Source organism: Atractosteus spatula, chromosome 16 (genome assembly GCF_055471065.1).
Source record: "Atractosteus spatula isolate fAtrSpa1 chromosome 16, fAtrSpa1.hap1, whole genome shotgun sequence".
Taxonomy (NCBI): Eukaryota; Metazoa; Chordata; class Actinopteri; order Semionotiformes; family Lepisosteidae; genus Atractosteus; species Atractosteus spatula.
Genome location: NC_142721.1, coordinates 8608732 through 8624288, shown reverse-complemented (window position 1 = coordinate 8624288; position 15557 = coordinate 8608732). Strand labels below are relative to the sequence as shown.

Below are 15557 nucleotides of genomic sequence, written 5' to 3'. Positions count from 1 at the left end.
ATTTACAGGAAACCTACTCAAACAGTTGAAATGAGTATAAAACAATGTTTAAGCATCAGTTACTGTGCCAATTCTATGCCAACACAGCCTTCTTTGTTGCCTCTGGCTACCAAGGTGACAGTTAACAATAAACAAAATATTTCATTTTGTGCCAACTTAATGCTGATTGATTTGATGTTCATATTTAAACTGTGTTTCAGTGCCGCTTACACACAAAGCTCCTCATTTCAGACTGAGGTTTAAATTACAGCTCTGTTATCTTAAAAAGCCACAATTAAGTGAAGTTGTGCCACAGAATTTGAGCTAGATTCTGTTGCGATTTAAAATTCTCTATTCACTCAGCACTTTGGTTTTGGAGAACGATGTATTACATGGTATACAATGTTAATATTTTTATGTTGGAAAGCAGGCAAAATTCTCAGGTAGGTACAGTATGTTTAGCCACATACTTATCTAAATATTTAGAGAAACAAAACATTAAAAGGCTTACTAACACATTACATAGGAACAGTTGATAATAACACACATGCTGGTTATTGAGTAATGACAATTGTAAATTGAGGACAAGACAGTTTTTATTTGACCGGCCCAACTGGATGGTTTAGTTTTTACATAGGAGGCATTCAGTTCTTTAGAAAGTGTTTTTTTTTTATTTAATTCTTAAGCTCAATCCACAAACGAAGAAAGATGAATTAGATGAATAGGGACGCAAACATCTAGAACAGCTCAGCCAAATCAGGCCCTTGGACCAAAATATAGTAAGCCGAGTAACCTCCATTTTCATAGCTTCTATTCATCACATCTGGAGAATACCTGATCTTAATCAAGCCAGGTTAACTGATTTCGCATTCCACGCCAGAGCGAAAACAAAAAGACCCTGTTTACCAGCCCCTGAAAAGATGAAGAACCGCAGTGCACACTTTTGTAAGAGCCAGCTTTTTCCTGGCTTCCTCCCGTCACGGTTATGCGCCCAGCAATGATCTGCTTCATCCATTATTGAATCTGTATACAGGAAGCTAAATAAATGAAGACTTACACATCAACAGGCACCCTGAGCAGCGTGGGCAGCAGCAGAGACATGTCTGGCATTTGCAGCAGTCGGGGCTCAAGCAGTTGGAAAATGCACAGCCCCGTGCGGAAAACCACCGCGATGCCTGCGGAAATAAAAAGGACAGCAAAAAGCACCACTGCAACGCCATCTGGGTCAATAAACAAAGAGAGCTGTGAAGTTCTGTGGCAAATCCTAACTTCCCTTCCTGGACAGATAACTTGTCAGGAAAGCACAAAACACTCAGAGAGAAGTGGAACAAAATAAAGTCAGAGATTAAAAGTGTTCTCTCAACCCCACCTCCCTGCTTCGCATGTCCTTTTTGTTTTTAAGAAAGTTATTCTGAACTTAGAACTCTGCCTTTAAGGTGTTCCATCTTTGATATGTGACCCAAAAATCTTATTTGAAAGACAAATGAAACAGTTTCAGTACTTCTGCGGTGTGACTGACAGATGATATGCGAGGCAACTGACATATGATAGCTTTGCACCAGAAATCCCTTCAGCAAGAGGAGATGAATCACACTGGCATCCTCGAACTCTACAGGCTCCATCATTAACACCATTCCACGTGTTGTTCAATACTCTGCATCATGCTCACTAATCATTCATGACAGCTTTTGACAAGCACAAAGAAACCAAGAGCATTAAAATAATGCTAATGCAAAACCATTGTTTTTTTAAGAAAAAACTTCTAGGGGAAAACTGATTTAATCCCGGGAGTGAAACATTTTTACATTAAGGAAACCAGTGCACTCAGCCAGTGTTTCAGTGCAACTTTAGCAACTCAAAGTAAGCAAATGCAATTTCTGAATAATCTGTCCAGCAGTTCAGCAATCTATGTGCAGCTAAAATAATACTGACACACATCTGGTGCTTGCTTACTTCCTCTTCTAAAAATCATCATATAGTCATTATATTAGGTTTAAAACTATGTTTCTCTTAAAGCAAGCAAATAAATCTTCATGAAGATTTTATTTTGTTTTGCTATCTACCACCCAGGTGTAAGTTCTAAGAAACCGGTGAGGCATTACAGATACATCAAGCAAAAGAACTATTGTTCTGTAGACAGGACAAAGGCCAGCAGTAAGCCAGTGCAGTAACAGCACTTAGAGAGCTTTTTAAATCCAATTTTTCAGCTGTAATGGGCTGACCACGGAGTCTGATGGAAAGTTTGGAAACCCCAGGGCTTGCCTTATTTCCGTTTCATTAATTGCAAGTTTTGCAAACTCAGCCCTCAGTCCAGACTAAACAGACGTTTGATAAACAGCTCTAATGTTAATTGTGCATACAAAAACAGCACTTGATAAAAATCAGTTGAGATTTCAAGCAACCATTTATTAGTATTGTATTGTATGAATTCATTGCATTAGGTCCCATTAATGGCAGATGATTGGCTCTTGAATATCCAGGTCTCAGAATGAATAAGAATTGTTACAGAACCTATCAAGCATAAAACAAAACATTCATCACCAGCAGGGCTGTACTAAAGAGACACATGCAGAGGGGAGGAACAGTATAGTTAATTTACTTTTTATGCAATTAAACCAGATGTGTACACAACACAGCACAGCAATAAGTATTAATATGGACATAAACACCTACACATTTCCAAACACTTTTAAAGTTTCTCTCAGAGAAGGGCTACATCTGGAGCAATACAGAGTCTGTATACTTCCCCTCTAGGAGTTTCTCAGGCGTACTAAGATTGTTGCAAGTAGGAAATCCAATGGAAAGACCGCACATAGAGGGACACTACAAAAGAAACCTGTCATCCCAGAAGATCCCTCTATCAATGAGAAATAGATGATTGATAGGAAATAAGAAAACAGTGTATCAGAATGATTTGCTTACCGATGTGTGACAAACACAGCATGGGACCCTTTGTGTGCTACAGATAAATATCTATAGGTCTTTTGTTGAAAGAGTCCTGAATTGGTCCTCTTGCAGGCTTTTCACAAGCACTTCCTACAAGAACTGCATTCAGCATCAATTACCTTAAAGGTATTTTCTGAATGGGCAGCAGGCCTAAGACTTTTAGCAGGTAGCAAAACACTAAACATCCATAACTCAAAGCGACAGGCTACCCTCAGTGCCTAGAAATCCTTTCAACAAACTGATGTGTATGCGCATTTGAATACTTTAACAGCACAGCCACTAGGGCTTGTATTGGAGCCAAAGTGACTATTTTCCAGTTAGTTTAATGCACCTAAACTTCAAAGGATTAAGAATTGAGCTCCAATAACAAATAAGGGTTATAGAAAAAAAAACTGGATACTCCACACCAATACCCTAATTAAATATTAAAACATTTATGAAAGCATAAAATAAGGAAATATGCTCTTCCTACATAACTCTTCCTCTTTATTAAAAGATCCTCTATTATTTAAAAAATTAAAATGATCAAAATACCCATTTTACATATAGAATTCTAAAATTGGAACCAATTTTCTATCTTAAATTCACACACAACATAGTGTTAATCAAATCTTTCAGTATCCTACGCAAAACTTTAAGGCACAAATGTCAAAGTAAATGTTTCCCCAAAGAGACAGGTTGTGAAGTTATGCTGTTATGCATCCATTAAACACAGATGTTCGTGGTTGTGCTGCATCATTTCCCATTTAAACATGCTCAGATGTGTATTTTATTCACTTAATGTCAATTACAGTTCCGCTCTAGATATCACGCAGGAGAAAGGAACGAAAATGAAAATGTGTAAAAGAACACCAAATGACCATTTGACCCATCTTTCTTTGCAATATTCCAGAAATGCCACATACGCCATCTCCAATCTGCAAAATACTACACTTCTTCCCAGGTCAGAAAGAGCAGCACTTCATTGTAACAAAGGTCAGGACCTTGGGAAAATAACATTTAAAAGGCTAACCACAGCTTGTTAGTAAATGCCACTTGTAACGTATGGTAATAATGCTAGAACTGAATTGCTGTGTGAAAGTAAAACGGACAGATCTTAATTAAATTAGACACTTAATAAAACCCTCCCAAGAATCCTTCCCTAAAAATATTAAACAAATCATTAATGGAAGAGGACAACAAGACTGACATTACAAAATATTTCACAGTTAACCTAAAAACCTCTGGTTCCTGCCTTGGGTTTTCCCCCCATAAGTAAAAGTTAATCAACATTACGGAGATAATTATCCAAACTGATAAAAGCCAGAATTTGTATTAAAAAAAAGAAAAGGAAAACTTTTTAAGCCAACCTCTCAAGCGAAAAAAAAACTCTGCTGAGAGTGACCCCTAGTGAACAAGACTCTACCATGCACCTTTAACAAATTGCTCATCTTTGTCTAGAGAGCCAATAAAGTGATGAAGGCAGAGACCAAGATCTCTCCGTCTGTGCCGTGGGCTAACCGCAGGGTGTAGCCATAGAGCAAAGACCGAACAGCTCTTACCATGGAGCATGAGGAGGTCCCACACAGCCAGCACAGAGTCCCAGCAGGGCAGAGAAGTGAACAGCGTTAGAAACCAGGGCATCACGTAGTGCAAGGAAGACACTCCAAGATTTTCCTGTTCGTATTGAAAGAAACATCATCAACACTCATACCTGTCATATAATAAGATCACGGTGCAATACACAAGCAAAGCAGTTTAATTTTTTGAATAAGCAGCTCAGAACTTTGAAAAAGAGAGTTTGAAAATGGAGGTGGTGCCACAATCTTTGTCACTCACCATTAGCTTCTCTCATTTTCTCAAATAGCAGAGAACATTGTTTAAATGAGTGCAAGGTCAGAACAATCAAGGTCCTGTCAAAAACAAAAGTTTTCAGTAGCTCCATCATTGTTCTTCCACAGTATTCTCTTTTCACAAAAATTCACCAAGATTTTTTTAGGGCTTACTATTAGGAGCAACCAGATCTTTAAAAATATAATTTAAATTACAGATTAAAGCCTTACATAAATAAGCATGGCATATATTGATAAGTGAAAAAAGGAACATTTGTCAAACATAGAAGCACAGGCATTTATTGCAAATTACAGTACATTCATTATCACAACAAAAACATTTTTAGGGCTTAAAAGGCCATAATGTTACTGTATGTGTACAACTATAACGCCTTGTAGGATTTTAGTGTTACAATTCCATGAAGAACGAGATCCTTATTATCGCAAAAGATGTACCGAGAGGCATTAAAAACTAACAACAAGTGCTTATTAGTCCAAAACTCATTTGTTGTTGTTTTTAATACCACACTATTTTGACTTCTCAAATATCCAAACTTGTGTTTTTTGCAATACTTTGCCAAATGTGCCAAGCTAAATGTTAAGGGGGCATAAACCCATACAGAAACAGTCAAGTATCAAAAATTAGAGAAACAGCTTTTGTGGGATAAAGTGGGATACACATTTATTCTGGTTGACTAGATACAGTACATCACAAACCGCAGCTTTGCAGAATGCATCTGTATGACGATAGGACTCACTGGTATCATCCGTTTTATACAAGTCTGCAAACATTCCACACAAGTGAATCAGTAACTTGTGAAAATTGATATAGCTTTTTGTTTTGTTTGAGCAATTTACTTTTCACTCAAAATATACCATTGAGAAACCAGAGGAATCTTAAACGCCCACACAGGTGTTTGGTTTCCTTGTTTTTCTCACAAACTTCCAATGTTTTTCGAAAGCGTGACAAATAATGGGTACAAGATGAAAATGTTTCTCAAACATTTTATACTACAAACAGGACTGTTCCATCAAGAGCATCAATTTATAAAAAGGAAGCCCAGTTTGAAATCCACTTAAGTAAGTGCAAAAGAGAATTTGTGATCTGGTTCTTGATTTTGCTTTGCAGTTTGGTTTACTGTGCTTTTTCATTTGAAATCATATTCTTGAGGAAGTGTAGAACAATAATAATTTCAAAAACTAATTTTCTAAAGAGACAAATGTCTCAAGTAAGCAATTTCCTGTGTATGCGGGTTGACCTAGTGGCCAAAAAAGAGCTACTGTACCAATATCTGCTTGCTACCATCATCTCTGGGAAAAGGCTGTGTCAGGAAGAAAACTTCTCTTTCAAATACACCGACTGCAGCAAGATTACAACAACTGCCCCTGGCTAGCAAAAATAAACCACTTATGCCATCATTAAAGGATCTGATTTTGCTAATGGGCATGAAATGGCAAAAGAACAGTCTTAAATCACTGTGGGAGTTTAATGTCTCAAGGAAGAGTGAGGGCATACGAGGTAAGCTAATTTGGATGGCCTCAGAATTAGTTTAGTGCATGATTACTGTATGTTGCTGATTTATTTCCAACTTACCCTCAGCTTCTGTTTATTATTTAATTGTATTTAAACCCAGCAAAAGATATAATCAAAATCATCTGACATAGAAACATGTATTTATTTCATTCGCTAGCATAAACTCCATTAAACTGTACCTTAGGAAACAGATAAAATAGATTATGTTTGCATCTATAAACAACCTAATATCCACACTGCCCACACAGTAAACTAGAAATGCCACTATCATAAGCTTGGGAAAATACAGTACGTTAGCTTTAACAAGAAATAGTTTTAAAAAAACTAAGTTTTTTTTCAGCTTTACAAGGATGAGTCATTATCCATGAACACACGATACAGTCATTTGGTTGACCTGGTTTATAATTACAGTTCAATTACAGAAATCTGTTTGGAAACAAAGTCAGTGGGCATCTTAATCACTGGTGATGTGCACTTTTAAACCATATATGGTCTATGAAAATGCAAAACCCATTTTAGGTTTATTTTAGGTTTACCTTAAAAAAAAAAGCTATGCGTCACATTCTGTTTAACAATGTTGGCACTAAAGCAGTAAGTATTTTTCAGAAACCTTGAATACACATCACTTGTAAACCACATTTCCCATTACTTACAATATGCTGCGAAAGCTGTGGCATTCTGTGCTTCAGGAGCTGTTGGAAAACCTTTGCATTGTGCTGGATTCTGAAAAGCAAAAGGACCAAAGAACACTTGTGAGTAAAACGTGTCAGATTGAACTTTTCTAAAAGACAACAATTATGAAAAAAATTACTATGAAAAAGGTACAGTATGAAGCCTTATTCACCTGAACATCAGGAAAACCTGGATATGTCCTTATCAGTCAGTGACAGCAACCCTAAAGCTTAACTCAGTTTATATTTTTCTCTTTGTTCTGTATAAACACTTTAAATTTTAAAAACTGTAACTCGAAATTATTCTATTTCTACAATTTAGATACCAGGCCATTCCTAAGTGACATTGAAGAATAAAAATTGTATCAGAATATTCCACTGATCCTTATTGCATATTAACATTTAACTATGATTTCATGCATGAAACATCCTTCAGCAAAGCTGCAGCCAGCAGCCATAAAACTACTTGCAGGTTAATTGCAATAACAGGACAGAAACAAGATGAATTCTTACTTGTGTAAAGAATGGTCAAACAGCCCTGATAAGTATTTAGGTCTCTCTAATAAAATCACAAGGGCCCAAAATGCCTCCTCTTCAGACAAGTGCATCAGGAGTACAGCTGCAAGGTATGACATACCTGCCAATAAAGGAGTAACAATGACGCCGGGATGGATAAGGCATAACCTTACAAACAATGATTCAGATTCCACTGAACTGAGAATTCTTCTCAGGAAGGAGACTTTGCTGCCTATCGTCCCACCAGTGTGCAGTACAAGTCACTTTGGATTGGGCCAGATAGGTTTTCCCTATTGTATAATTCACATGGATAACTTATACAGATCCATGAGAAAATATGCATTAAAATAGGTGAGCAATGTTTTCATTCCAGGTCTTAAGAACATGGGTAATTCAGTAATGACTCACAAGTGCTGTAGGACTAGTATCTCAAAGCCTTCATTTCAATTGCATTAAATATATATTTTGAAAGAGTTTTGCACTTTAACTAAAGATGAACAATTCTCCATTTTCCTTCATCTCTTCCTGAATGTACAATTCTACTTGGCTGAACTATCAGCTCAGCAGTTCGTGCATTGTGCACTGCTGCCCACTGCTGGCGAGACCATAAAAGTCATTTAAAAAGTGACCATGTGAACTGTCACATAATGCAAACTGAATAATAGACTTTATCCCAGGTCTTTGCAGCATTATCTATCCCCAACAAAATCAGTTCCTATAGAATATGTTCAAAACTAAAGAGAAAGACACACCAAAGTATAAATGCTCATGAGCATGGCAACTGTACAATAGCCAAGCAGCATCAAAATACTCACAGTAAAAACATACCTAAATAATCCAGTTAAAATCACTTAAAATCAGTTCATTCAAGAAACCTCTATCATACATTGATGAAACAAAACTGCAGAAAGGTCAAAACAACAATCAACATGTTTTATACACAGGACATGCAGGTAATGAAGACCAGACATGGAACAAAGTAGCCAAAATATTTTCAGTTTCAGCACATTATTTCATCATTTCAAATAAAATTGATAAAGGAATTAGAATAAAAGCCAGAACAGACTGAAGCAAAAAGGAAAGATGTCCACAATCACCAGTGCGTGACGGACAAAAAAAAACAGTACTACGTAAAAACATGTTAAAAACAAGAATCATGAGTAGCAAATTATACAAAAGAATCTTCCTTATATTAAAAAGTGCTACATTCACTTTCCACGTAGAAAAACTAACATATTATTTTTGAAAAAATAAAATTTTCATTGATAGAGGTTGTGTATGTATTGGAAGTCTTGCAACTGGGGGTTGAATAAATACCTGTGGAGTGCAGAATAATTATTGCGGAATTTGAAGATAATAAAGTGAAGAAGTTATATTTAATCAATTATAAAGCAAAATTGTGACTGTGGTCATTTTTCTCAGTTTTAGGATACAAGACAGGAGTAACTCGCAGTGGTGACTTTAGTCCAACTACCCTACAAGAAATTACATATTATGAGCATTAAGTTTAACAGAACTCTATTTTTAGTCTGAGGCAGTTTTGTTAATGAATTCTTTTCATAAAACTGCAACTGTATAACTGCAAACACACTGACATATTGTGAGTTTCAACTTCTCTTTATTACGTTATTACAATAAAAGAATGAATTTCTGCGATACAAATCCCAGAAATATCAATGAACTGAAACAGTTTTGTAAGGAGGAATGGTCTAAAATTCCTCCTAACCGATGTGCAAGTCTCACCAGCAGCTACAGGAAACATTTGGTGGAGGTTATTGCTGCTAAAGGAGGTTCTACCAGTTACTAAATACAAGGGTTCACATACAGTAATTTTTCCAACCTAGACTGTGAATGTTTAAACAATGTCTTCAGTACTGACAAGAAGAAGTACAATTGTTTGTGTGTTATTTGTTTAAACAGATTGTGTTTTTCTATTGTTGTGACTAAGCTGAAAATCAGACCACATTTTTATGAGTAATTAATGCAGAAATCCAGGTAATTCCAAAGGGTTCACAAACGTTTTCTTGTAACTGTATGCCTCTGTCAGCCCAACCTAAGAGATGAGTGGTGAAAAGATGCCAGTTGGCAATATTCATCATTGATTAAATATGTCTGATTCATTTTTTCCTCTCTCAGAGTAACATTTATAGTCAGTAGCTTAATATATTCGCCTATTGGCTTTCAAGCCTATCATGTCTGAATGTGTAGAGGTCACATTAATCAAAATTAAGAACCTTGAGAGGCAAATACAAAACTACCATCAGCAGGAAATAGAATAAGACTCTTAAAATAAGGAAAACACCACTGGTAATTCAAAAGCTTGCCATCCAGAAAACAATTGCCAGTAATTTAATAGAAAAAAATACAATATTGCTTTAGTGGTCAGGTAAAAAGCAGTGTATTAAGAGCAATTGACTGGGTCATCATGTGCCTCTTGGTAATTCTAAAAAGTGTAGCTGTGGGATAAGGTGAATGTAAGGTAGAATAACATCACAATACAAAAAGTACAGTAAAATGAAAAGCCCTAAATCAATCCTAAGGTCAATTTAATCAGAGTCTGAAGTGTAAAAAAAAAAAAAGAAAGACAAACCTGGCTGCAGTCCAAGTCTCAAGTCAAAAATCTACAACACGTTTTTCAAGCACATGGAATTAAGCAGAAAAACTACACGTGATTACCATGTATAAACGTCTTTATCTGTGTGTGAAGCAGCTAGGATATGTTCCATAACCATATATCAGTCATCCGCCACACACCCACCTTGGCTGTATCCTATCTGGGGATTATACTTGGCGTACGCGATGAGGACACGAAAGAGCTTGGCTTGCCCTTCAATAGCTTCTGGGGTGTCACCCATTAATGAGCGATGAGTAGGAAAAGATCTCTCTGCAAAGAGAAGGAATTCCTGAGTCACATTTCCTTCCTAATAGGTTACAACAGACGTGTTCTCCACCCTGCTGTCTCAAAAAAAAAAACCTATAGATTGCTTTATTCAAGGTGTGAAAGGTGAGTTTAAAGCATGCTTTCAAGAATAATGGAAAGAAAAGTATTTAAATAGCAGTAAAGGGGTGAAAATAACTCAACAGCAATATGGGTTACTGATAAAAAAAAAATAACCAAAAAGATTTGGCTCATGTACAGTATTCTTATGATCTAAAAATAATGTCTAATTGAAGGGACCATTTCCTCTTGCTAATCTGTCTAATAATGGCAGACAAACCTAGTTTAAGATTTAGATTATTTTTCTTTTTGAATGTAGGTTTTGCTTAGTTAAATATTTCAAATTAATACTCACGCAGGTCAAGAGCCACTTGTCTGAAGATGACAACATCACTGTTGGAGAACTCGCAACTGGGAATAGGACCATCTTCCGCACACCTCATTTCATTCTCCATTTCACTCAAAATGGTGATCGCAGAACGGATACTATACTCTGTCACACCAAGATCAACGAGAGGCCTCCGAATTTCTTTGAGACAGTTCTAAAGAAAAATGCACAAATTATTGTTAAAATTGTGTAGCAGATGTCTTTCATGAATTCTCTGGATTCTATGCAACTGATTATAAAAACTGCAACACAGAAACCCCTTTGTTACCTCTGACAGTTTGGCATTATAGTGGTGTACACTTCATTATGAGTTTAAGTTACCTGATAACGATAATAAAGTTCACTCATCACATTTTAATATTGAAAGAATGACAGGTTGTTAAAATGTCAAAGATATGGTTCCAAGTGTTACAGACACCACTTTTTGGTGCCAGTTAATATGAATCATAGCAAAAACAAAAAACTATATACTCAAACTGAATGCATAAAAATTATTTATGATCTGAAAGAATCCTGAGTTGGATTATCCTATTTTCAAGTGCACACTTATGTGAAATACGTTGCAATGGGTATCTTTAAACCTAATGTCTTCAGACCTCAGACTTCAACTATGGTTTGACCTAGTAACTGTTTGGATAGATCACCTCAAGGAAGTAGGCAGGGATTACTGGGGAGCTAAGCAGAGTAATTTATAGTTGTAGCTAACGTGTCATCGTATTACATGGAGAGGCAGGCAAAAAAACTTGTAAATAAAAATTAATATCTCAATCTCTACTACAATTCAGAAAAATTAAAAAAAAAGAGAGAATATCATCCACTCTTGCTAAACAATATTCCAATTGCCCCTCAGCACTGGTAATCAAGCAAGCTGGGGAGTACCTTTGTTAATTCATTCTGCATGTTCACTGAACTACAGAAATAGGCCAAAAAAATAAAAAAGTGTAATAAAAAATTCCCAGGAAAATGTGAAAACTGCAAAAGGCACAGTACCTGATAATTGAAAGGACTGCCACCTTTCATTGACTCAAGATCCAAAAGAGACTTCCATGCACGCCCTCGTAACTCAGGTGGAAGCCCCATTTTAATAAATTGTTCAATCTGAAATAAACAGCCATAGCACAATATCAGATTTTATCTACTTGTATATAAAAAAGACAAAAAAAAACTCAATAAAAGAGCTTTAATAATAATATATATTTTTAAACTATTTTGCTATTTACCAAAAAAAACATTACAACTCTGAGTATGCCACGGGGGATAATTGAAAATGGAATTTTAATTTCACATTGCAGCCTTCTGTTTAACTTACAACATGTTTCAGTAAAAATGGAATTATCCTGGTTAACATACATTTCTATACATGGCAAAAGAGATGGGAATTCTGAAGAAATATTTAATAAAGGCAGTGGTCCCAGAAGACATCTTGGAAGACAGGATGAGCAAGCACCTGCGAGCTTCATTGCACATCTGACTTACAGTAGGTCTGTACTTTCAACAGCTCTATGTGCTGTCAGTCAAGACCAGATCCTTCTCTGCGATTATAGAGTTCAACTTTACAGCACCAAGCTACCTGGTTCTTGCAGATGAAACTCGAACCATTCCAGTAGCTGAGCAAATGACACAATTCCTTCACCTTCACAGCATTTGGTCTGGGGTAGCTGTTAAAATGGAAAGAACAAGTTAAACACCAAGCAATGCATAAGCAATGAAAATGTAAATTGAGGAATTTGTAAGAAGGCAAAAACATTATACATGTTAAACCGACCAGGAGAACTATTGGCCTTGTGGTGATTTGTATGTATTACCTGACAGTATTTTAATACTCCACTCAAAAGAATGCAATTTTACATATAAATATATATTTTTTAATTGACCTATTCTCAACCCAATCAAACGCTAGGGAATATTACTTTTAATATGAACTGCGGCGTCTCTCTTCCAAGAAGGTAATTCAGAATATTTCGTATTAAGGTGGGGGGGGCTGACTTAGTATTTATATTTTTTATACCAAGACATTTACAGAAAATTAAGATACACGCGGGGCTATTATAAATAGTAAGGGTATGCTGTCATTAAAACATTCAAAATGACGCATTAAAACTATAGCAGTGTGTTGTAAAAAATGTCCCCGTGATCTCTCGTTTCTCTTTTAGCAATACCAAAATTGTTTTACTTTAGCAACACGTTTTCCATAAATATTTTGAAGATAATGGATACACTGTGGGGTATAAAAATCACCACCCTCAAACTAGACTTCTGCAGTTGCACTAGCGAGATAAAGTAGTCTGAGCATTACCTGTATTCGTGACATCTGCCTGGCGATATTTTCACATCTTTTCTACCTAACACAGCGAAACCAAATTCATCAAACCCCAAAACAACATTACGCCTTCGTGGGGATTTTCCGTGACTGCTCTTTCTCCGCGACATGACAGCAAAAAAAAAAGTGGTTACTCAAACTCAAAGAAGGCAGTAACAAAACAACAAGTAACAACTGTAAACTGTAATTCTGTTTCAAATCAGACGCCGCTTCCCAGTTTCCGATCCGCCCCTTAACTGACAAACACGTAGACCAATGGGAAGTCAGAGCTGAAACTCTGAAACCAATCAAATACAAGTGAAGGCGTTGCTTCGCCAACGAGTTTGATTTCTATTTAAACCATAATGCCCAGCAGGTGCAAGCGTGCAATCTACTTTAAATCTACTTTGAGGGGAAATTGAGACCTTGCTTGACTGGAACCTTTGCAGGTTTCTTTCTAAAAAAGTTGGAGGTCTTAATTTACTGATGAAATGCTATAGCTAATAGGCAACCTCAAACGTGTTTACGAACTCAGAGCAATTATAAGAGTCCAAATAATCCTATTATTAGTTCAGTTAGCGGTTCGATTATATAATCGACAGCGTGAAACCAAAGCCAGCAGCAATGGGACCCCGTCCCAGCCCAGAACAATTACTTTTCCACGAGGGGACTCCGGGATGAGAAATGAAGGAGAATCAATGGCTCACATCAAGGAGCCCAACAGACGACAATCAACAAATGCAGAAAGACTGCCAGCTATACAAACCGATGGAACAACAAAACTATGATAGAAGACCCGGTCCAATACATTCCTAATCAGATCTCCGCTTGCAGCCGATATCAGTTTCTCATCAGCGGTGGCCAGGCTGAGTGGCACAAGGACGCGCTTCAGAGAGAATGGCGTGGGCTTCTGTGGACATTTTTCTGTGGAAAGAGGCAAACCCACCATACACGAAACTGCAGTGGATAGACACACGGACGATTTCTGCTTTTCTTTCCACCCGAGTCCTTAACTACCTAATTAAACTCTTTATTGATTTAATTGGACACGTTGAAGACTTTCCTTGTTGTTCAGAAGCTGGAGATATAAAGTACCTATAAACCTTGTTGGCCAACTGCCTTTGAGGACCGCAGATGGGACACCTCTGGTGTAAAGACTGATTAAGAAGATCTCTCTTACAGCTCCCAAAGGAAATGGCTGTATACTGTGTAGGAGATGCACATAGGACGAGGGGTTTTCATATAATTACTATAATAAAGTATGAGGTCAAACAGGGCGCAGCATTGGGCTGGTTTACCAGTGTAAGAAAATAGTTATACAGTAAAGACAGATAACACGTCCTGAAGTAACGATATCATCCATCAGACGTTTATCATAGTCGTTTTAAAGGTGTGCTCTTCATCACCGAAATGCTGACTCTAAACACAAAACAGATAAGGTTTTTTTTTTCAATATGTATTAAAAAGAACATCAACGGATTTGAAATTGGTGTGGTGGTTCAAAGTCTTCACTAAATAAAGTTGATTTTTCCACAATTTGTATCAAATTATTTCGGAAGATGATTTCAGACTGAACTGACAAATTAAGGCTGCAATTCGGGAGAGAGTGCGTATGTGTAGTTATGCCTTCTAACATGCATTTATATTGGAGGTAAAATTTAAGTAAAATTAAATGGAGGCATAGTTTTGATGTAATTTTTTTGTACAGGATATTATATTTTACTTAATCGTGGCAACACCATGTAAATAAACTCCAACAGGTGGCGCATTTTGCTTTTGGTTTCAGCGCCGTCATTGATCTGAATCACATTCTTTAGTTTACGATGTCCATTCCCTGTTACAATCATATCTTGTGCTGGGTATCCTTTAACCTGGTATGTGTGCTTAGCAACTATAATGTAAGAAACTATATTGTAAAAGACAACAATATACAATGTCTTGATGCAAAAAACATCAACGCATCTAAAAAAAAAAAAGCCTTCTTTGAAGACAGATGCCTTGGGTGCTGTGTTTTACGAACACTGCGCGTAATGTGTAAGGCACGACGCGCCACACCGAGCTGTCAACTCCACTGCTCAAAGACTCTCTTCTTGAAATTCACACGGGTCAGTGAAATGGGTGGGTTTTAAGATCAAAGTCTACTTCTTGGCTCCATCTGTGTGAGCTGCGACTACAGCCAAGGCAACCATCCGAATCAAGCCGTGCAACTTTATGGCCACACAGGGCGCCTGAATAATCGGGTTCCGCAGCTGGGTGCCACGGTCGCGCACGGCTCCGAAGTCGTGGATACATTTCTCCTTCAGCGCTCGGTGATTCACCATTTTTCCAAATCGGCGGAAGGCTTCCTTCCTCCTTCGCTTTCCTAAGCCTCCTCCTATTGGCCGTGCCTCTCCGAGATTGCGCGCCCCTGGTCTGGAGCGCAACGCGAAATGCTCTCTTTGTTTTATCCGGCCCTGCGAGATTGGCCATGCGCTG

At 37.2% G+C, this 15557-nt stretch overlaps 1 protein-coding gene across 1 annotated transcript in view; it reads right to left on the bottom strand.

The window, feature by feature from the left end:
* The window catches only part of LOC148819508 (uncharacterized), a 74092-nt gene extending 60879 nt beyond the window's left edge, over positions 1-13213 (bottom strand). The window contains exons 1-9 of the mRNA XM_088934742.1: positions 13080-13213; positions 12354-12441; positions 11774-11881; positions 10751-10937; positions 10216-10341; positions 7455-7578; positions 6924-6993; positions 4467-4581; positions 1037-1154 (exon numbers count right to left, since the gene is read on the bottom strand). Of these exons, the coding sequence (XP_088790868.1) occupies positions 1037-1154; positions 4467-4581; positions 6924-6993; positions 7455-7578; positions 10216-10341; positions 10751-10937; positions 11774-11881; positions 12354-12441; positions 13080-13213 (1070 nt within the window). The remainder of the gene's footprint in view (positions 1-1036; positions 1155-4466; positions 4582-6923; positions 6994-7454; positions 7579-10215; positions 10342-10750; positions 10938-11773; positions 11882-12353; positions 12442-13079) is intronic.
* Between the last annotated feature and the right edge of the window lie 2344 nt (positions 13214-15557).